Source organism: Lupinus angustifolius, chromosome LG13 (genome assembly GCF_001865875.1).
Source record: "Lupinus angustifolius cultivar Tanjil chromosome LG13, LupAngTanjil_v1.0, whole genome shotgun sequence".
In the NCBI taxonomy this organism is placed as follows: Eukaryota; Viridiplantae; Streptophyta; class Magnoliopsida; order Fabales; family Fabaceae; genus Lupinus; species Lupinus angustifolius.
Window position 1 is genome coordinate 16,130,544 of NC_032021.1, and position 7,633 is coordinate 16,138,176.

At 32.7% G+C, this 7,633-nt stretch overlaps 1 protein-coding gene across 4 annotated transcripts; it reads right to left on the reverse strand.

Moving 5' to 3' along the window:
* Positions 205–5,376, reverse strand: LOC109325895 (glycine-rich cell wall structural protein 1.0-like). 4 transcript variants are annotated; one of them, XM_019558499.1, is made up of 9 exons: positions 5,177–5,376; positions 2,447–2,527; positions 2,114–2,202; positions 1,955–2,029; positions 1,683–1,783; positions 1,475–1,612; positions 1,334–1,396; positions 797–972; positions 205–667 (listed from the first exon to the last, which is right to left on the reverse strand). In XM_019558499.1, the coding sequence occupies exons 1-9, from the start codon at positions 5,297–5,299 to the stop codon at positions 440–442; spliced, it is 1,074 nt and encodes a 357-aa protein (XP_019414044.1). In that variant the 5' UTR covers positions 5,300–5,376; the 3' UTR covers positions 205–439. The 4 variants fall into 4 exon arrangements, with proteins under 4 accessions (XP_019414044.1, XP_019414043.1, XP_019414042.1 ...); XM_019558498.1 differs by having other exon boundaries at positions 205–594; positions 691–972; positions 5,177–5,375; XM_019558497.1 differs by having other exon boundaries at positions 205–594; positions 658–972; positions 5,177–5,375.

A 7,633-nucleotide genomic window follows, 5' to 3' on the forward strand; every position in this document is an offset into this window, starting at 1 on the left:
TCATAAACTGAGACTGGGGTAAGTTAGAATTCAATTCCCTAAGCTATTCCTCAACTCTTCTTCTGTGGACTTGAATTCATCAGACCCTGGAAGTTTTCACTTTAAATAATATTTTTCAACTACTTATTGGAACATCATGGAAGGTTAGAATAAGAATTAAGAACCACTTTGATTTAATTAAAAATAATATTTAAACTAGATACAGATAAAAATATGGTTTTGGCAAAAGTTGAAATGAATTACAGAATCATAAAACCAAGATCCTTTGCAGCTAAATTTATAGATTATCAAAACCTTGCCCTTATCAATTTCATGATGAAAAAAATAAAATAGTGCTTGATGAATCATGAGCCATATCACACTATCAACACAGCATTGTAATAACATTCATGGCACTGGTCAAGGCATTTAGTAAGAATGACAATATCATCCACAGTTATCATGCCTGGTTGCCACCACCCCTTGTTGTACGTCCACCCATTCGTCCCCTACCACGGCCATACCCCCTTCCTCCACCTCTGCCACCTCTTTCATAACCATTACCTCCTCCGGCTCTTCCTCCGTCGTAACCTGTACCTCTTCCTCCATCATAGCCTATACCTCCACCCCTCCCTCTTTCATAATCAGCACCTCCATCTCCGCCTCGTCTTTCATAACCAGCACCTCCATCTCCACCTCGTCTTTCGTAACCAGCACCTCCATCTCTGCCTCGTCTTTCGTAACCAGCACCTCCATCTCCGCCTCGTCTTTCGTAACCAGCACCTCCATCTCCGCCTCGTCTTTCATAACGAGTAACTCCACCTCTTCCGCCATAACCTGTACCGCCACCTCTGCCTCTTTCATATCCAGCACCTCCTCCACCCCTTCCTCCTTCATAACCAGTATCTCTACCTCTGCCTCTTTCATAACCAGTACCTCCTCCACCTCTGCCACCTTCATAGCCTGTACCTCCACCTCTGCCACCTTCATAGCCTGTAAGAAAACTCAGATTTTGAAATATCATTTTATAATCAGATTGACAAAGCATCTTCATATACAATTATACATAATACATATAGATAATGTAAAAGATTTCCATTTTTAGTGGGGATGTATGTGTAAAACTAAGTAAAAATAGGAAACTAAAGGACATTTGTAAGTTGCATACTTCCAGATGAAAAATATAAAGATACAGATTTTTATTATAACAGGAAGCCCGAGAGCAACCAAGCCTTTTCTTCCCACTGTCATTTTCGAATAAAAAAGAGGGAAATAAGCAACAAAAGAGTGTAAACTTAGCATACAAGTCCTTTGGACAATAGACAAAATAAAGTCCCTTACAATCGAGTCTTACCATGATATCCCCAACCTCTGCCACGCCCACCACCTCGACCCCGATTTGAGTACCCACCATTATCTGTAAGGAAAAGAGCACCGTTAAAAAGAGAATTAAATATGCATCCAAACAAAAAAATGACAAGAACAGTGTCTATACCTTGGTAATTTGCATATCCACCCTGAGAATACTCATATCCACCTTGATAATTTCCATAACCACCTTGATAGCCATAACCACCCCTTCCCCAATTCCTTCCCCTCCCTCTCCCACGACCCCGACCTTGGCCATATGAGTCTAAAAGAAGATATTAGATGTGCTAAAATGTAGAAACTATTGTGTTATAAAATTTAATGATTAAGGTTACCTTCATTTACAGAATTATAAGGACCACGTGCTGGTTTTATCGGTTGCCGCTGGTAATTGAAGTTGGGCTTTGCTTGTTCCACATTATTTGGAGCTTGATACCTGTAGGCAGAATCATAAAGAAAACATCCTAAAAACGTCAAGTTAAAACAACTCAGGAAAGGATTCAAAATATAGGCTTGATAACTAATCAAAGCATTCCATTACAAAAAGGCAACACTTTAACTGAGTAAAAATAGGAAATCAGACCCTAAGAGTTCTTCAAGAGCTTACCCAGGAGCATCTTTGTTTAATTCTCCAGTTGACAAGGTAATTGAGATCATAGAGACATGTCGAGTCATTTCCACACTGCATTAAATGTTTTATGTTCAGTAACATTGCCACTGATACACAGATGCATGCATGAAGGTTCAAACTTCATACAATACTTACGGTACAAGACCCTCTTCAATGGGTTCCCACACATCTGTTATGCTCACTGAGCTGATGGCAGTGTCTTGATGCAGCTGGGGAATCCTTTTCTGTTTGAAATAGAAAGCCAATCAAACATAAAATACTAAACTTAATATGAATTCTGAAGCATATTGTAACACTTTTTCTCTGTGGCAACCATTTATATAATTATTTCGCCCGGGGAACTTCCACCCTTTTTTCTATGCTTTCATTTGTACAACTTCGTTAACTGGAAATCTAAGCTAGAATGTCATTTGTATAAATTTAACAATAGAATGGGCAAGAAATGGCCACCCCGTAAGGAAATAAGACCTTAAAAATCTCTGCAATGGCAACTGTCTTGCTGATTGCCTGTCCCATCGCCTTCAAGACAATCTCTGTAGCATTTTTTTCCTGGATGAATAACAACATACAACAATAAGACAGGGTATCATAACTAGTTTCATTCAGATCAGCCAATTATGAATAAAATGATGAAACATACATGGAGACAAGAGCACAAACATGCACAACACAAAATGACATATCCCTCTTGAAAAGAACCACACTTAAGAAATTAATAATATCTAACTAGGTAAACAAGATTCGTAGAAGTCTTTCTGTTGACAATAGTACAGTTATTTTAATGATTTTTCCACAACAAAAAGAAGATAATACCAGGTTTCAGAGAAAAATATACTCAACTAGTGAAAGAAACAATATATTTTGTATAGTAATTTCACTAGATGAAAATTGGGAAGAGATAATAAAAGAATAAAAATCAATGGTCAAGTAACCCAAATCAATGCTGTCATTTTATGACACACATTGTTGACTAGAATGCTGTTTTCTGAATTGTGAATCATGAATAGAATCATAAGATATGGAAACAAGGTATTGAATACCTTAAAAACATAATAATGTGAAAGATGTACATGGACATGTGAAATGGAAAAAATACTCCGGATATTAATTCACTTAACAAGAATGTTATCATCTTATGACACTTAACTAAAGATTTAGAAACAAAAATTAATCACAAGTCAACATTACAAATCAGAGATTGATATCTAATTATGTTACAAAATGGAGCAGACAATTATTAAAATGATAAAGGCCAGCAGGGTTTCAAACTCACAAAGAAGGAGAATGTCATCATTTTAAGAGAAACAGAATAATTATGACACAATAGATTCTTTTCTAGATGCGTGAATTTCATATGACTATGTGAGTCTTAATGGGAAAATGAAAAGCAAAAGGCCAAAAAACAAGCTAAAATCATGTGTTTTTTTTATCAGTCTAATGACAGTACAGGTTGGAGGTATTGCGAATAGCGACAAAACACAGTTATTGATACAGGCACTGTAAAAATTGATCAATTCATCAAAATGACACCAATATGCAAAGCACCATTGTGATTCTAATAAATTTCTAAATACACTTCTAATTTGAATTGCTGCAAACATACAACAGGTTTATTGGCAAACATACAACATAAAATTAAGGAAAAAAAAATACGAGATAAATTATACAATCAGGTTTTGAAGTTTAAAAACTGAGAGAAACTACAGAACCACAACTCTAAAAACTAAAAACCAGTTTGTTTGTAATTTATATGCATGGAAATAATGTTTTTCTCAATTGGTATATTTCGTAAGACTTGAATTTATTTCAATAGTTGCTACTTCTATAAAATGACCTCCTACTTTATATCACTTCACATTCCTTCCTATTTTAAGAATTTCCTAAGGTTTTATAAATTGAGCTAGACTATCATTTTTCTATAGCAGATTTCTGTTCATTTCATAATAACAAATTTTAAAGTTCAACTATTTAATAATTTGTCAAATACAATAATTGAATATTATATTGGTAGAGATTTCCTCTCGAGTTTCCCTCTTGTTCTTCCGTGGCAAAAAATTAGAAAACAAAAAGAACAGGGCAAAACAGCTACTGTGCATCTTCATCACCTAGCTTCTGATTCTAAGGAAAGCTCTTTACAATACAGCTTCAATTGTTTCAAATAACATTAAGACTTAATGGAGATCTACAAAATCCCAGTAGAAAAGTCATGACGCTCTCCCTAAAGAAGCAGAGCATCTAGTATTCCTTTCATGTTGAATAACTTAAAAAATCAGAAAAGCCAATTAAAACATTTCTCTATTTCGAATGCACAAATAAACTGAAGACATTACCTCACATCCCTCTTTCATAATTACAGCATGGAATCAAACAAAATAAATAACCCAAAATACTCGAATAAAAACAAAAAGTCAGTGAACATTCCAAAAATACCACATCTTGACAGGCAGTCAGGCACATAACTTGAATAATGCAGAAACTGCGGAGACAAGCTCAATATTCCAAAAAAAGCAAAAATGGTCAACTTTGCTAAATTTTCAACATCAAGCATGACAAAAAACCGTTTCATATGAATAAAAAACTCATTAAACGACATAAGAATTCAAATCTATCTATTCTATAACTGTATTTTATTAACCACCAATTACATGTGTCTGGTATGTGACATTTGATTTATTGTTCTCTCAACAATGATACGGCCACACAATTCATAGAAACTATGCATAACATTTTGCACCACATAGCAGTGCTCTAAACCAAAACACAATGACATCAATCGCAACTACTCCAATACATAAACTCCATCAATTAAAAGTCAAAACCAATGCAGCATTCAATCAACATCGTAACCGACAAAAACCAAAACTAAAAACTCAAAAATACCCAAAATACCAACTCAGGACATACACATAATATAACACCTCATTCATGACACGACCCCGAACCCATAAATACACTGAGTGTGTCACCCTCAAGCTTAAATACTCCTGCAGTATTTTATTGCCCTAAAGAAAGCATCCATGATTCAAACCCATGACTTCGGGGACTAATAGTCATTCAGACACAACCGCACAAAAAAAATAAAAAAAATTACAAAACGATTCTCGTTCATTAATAAACCGATTAATCAAATCAAATATAACACAAACAAAGATAGAAACTCGTAATGCAACAAATCATGGAAAATGAAAATTTACACACCTGAAGAAGCGAAGTAGCGTAAGTGATGTAGTTACGAATAGCGCCTTGTGTTGTGATTCGAATCTCGTTCTGGTTAATTGGAGATTCAGGTTTTGGTTTTTCGACCTTCTGGTACCTATCCATGGTTACTGTGAAGAGTTGAATGAAATGAAACCCTAACCCTAAAACCCTATAAGAAGAAGAAGAATATTTTCGTTTGCGAGCGTGAGTTACACGCGGGGTTTGGATTGGATTATGAAATTAATATTTTTATTTTTATTTGGTAAAAAACTATTTTAAGAAATGGATAAATTGTTTGCTAATTTTCCAATTAAGGACTAGTCTTATGTGTTTTGCTTTATTTGTTTTTACTTTTTTTTATGTGTGTTTGGAATTTTGGATTAGTGTTTTATTAAAAAATTGTGTATTTTTTAATACTCAAATGGTAAAGCAATTATATGTTCAATGCTAACAAAGCCAAGATTAATGGTTGTTTCATGATCATTGAGTGGAAAATATGGTTGAGAACGTCATTAATATAAAAAATATTGCATTCAATACATTAAAAATTATAATTATTTAAAAATTTAATAATTAAGTATTTTCTTAACCAATATAAGTAATAGTACATGAAGTAACATATTTTTTAGATAGAATACATCATTTCTCTATGTATCATATAAAGGACAAAGTCAATATTTCATCTCTTAAAATAACATTTATTAGGAGGAACAACACAAATTGAGTTTGATTACTTCTTATTCTATTGGGAAATGAATATTAACTTAGATTAAAAAAAGTAGTATTAGTGTTTATAAATAATCAATAATTTAATCTTAATATCTAACTAATAAACAAAATCATAGATACCAACAACTATTTCTCATGTTATAATCATACAAACCAAAATATAAGATTATTATAAAATTTTCCCAAACTTATTATTAAATAAGCTAGATGTGAAAGCTAAGATAAGATGTGGTTTGTTAGTTCATTGCTTTCTTAAGCACTTCTCTCATTTTTTGAAATAGACACTATGTTTCCTCCAAATACATTATGTTCTCAAACATCTACGATATGGTGTATTTGTTCTCTTCGTAAAGTTTTTTTTCATATACAAGACTTAAACTTAAGATCTTGTTTAAAGAGAATTAAACATGTATAATTTCAATCAATTATTCATTCGTAATTCATTTTTAGCGTAAAAAACTGTATGGTTTTTAGTCTTCCAAATTTTTTTGGAGAGATTTTGATCCCAAAGTTATTATTTTTTTTTGTCAAATTTCCATCCATGGTATTTAACTAGCATGGATATGTCATGATTGACCCCCTTCTATTTGTTGTTTCACAAAAACTTGATAAAGGGACTATAGTAAAATTGAAAAAGTTTGAGTTCATAGCTACTAGAAAAAAATCGAGGGGTGAATTTAACTTATGAAAGAAAGTTAAGGAATACAAGACATTCAAGTTGACAATCTATTAATACTTGGGTCTATTTAAATTATAATATTATATTGTATTATATATTTTTACTTGGAGGCGCAAAGGCCCCGGACAAAACAAAATTCATCCATTTATAAAACAGAGTGCCAAAATAGACGGCCAACTAGAAAATAGACTAAAAAGTAAAAAATGATAAACTCTGTGATAAGATGTATGCTATGATGTTTGTTATGGGGTTCATTATAAATGTGATATGATAGAATAGTTTAGTTTAGTATTTACATTTAATTAAATATTAATATTACATGTATAATTCTAGCATGTAAATATTAATATTACATATTTTATTCTAGAATATTAATATTACACTTATGTGGTCATCATCAATTTAGAATTTTTTTAAGTAGTGTTTTGTTTATTCAAAATAAATCTGAAATATGAATTTTATCTTCTATTATTATCTCTTTTCTTAAGAGTAGAGTAATTAATAACTTAATTCTTTGATAGGAGGAATTTGTTCCTTAACAATTTATGTCTTTCATTGAGAATTGAGTCATGGAAATGACTACCTATAGGTGAATTAAGGTACATTACTGAAAACTGATAGGTGAGTGAAAGTCACTGTGGATGTTGGACCTTAAAGGTGGCGACAATGTAAGGAGTCCCACATTGAGTAGAATAACAAATTCAATGTGGTATTTAAGCCATGAGGCTCTTCCTCCTCATAGACTAGTCTTTTGAGTTGAACTCTTCTCATGTGCTTAAGTCCTAATAATTAGTGCTTTCATTTACACCTCAATGCCTCCCATAACTATGGATGATGCTCCATTCTTCAAAGTTCTTTATTGTTGCCTCATTCAGGTTGCCAATATAAGTTGGAGCAAGAAATTAGGTTTTTAGAACTTGGGTCTCTTGAGTCTAAATTCCTGCACAAACCTATTAAAATTGTTGGAAGATAATAACTATTTTTAATTATTTACGAAAGTGCACACACAATGATAATTAATAGGGACACAATTTTTGATGCATTGGATA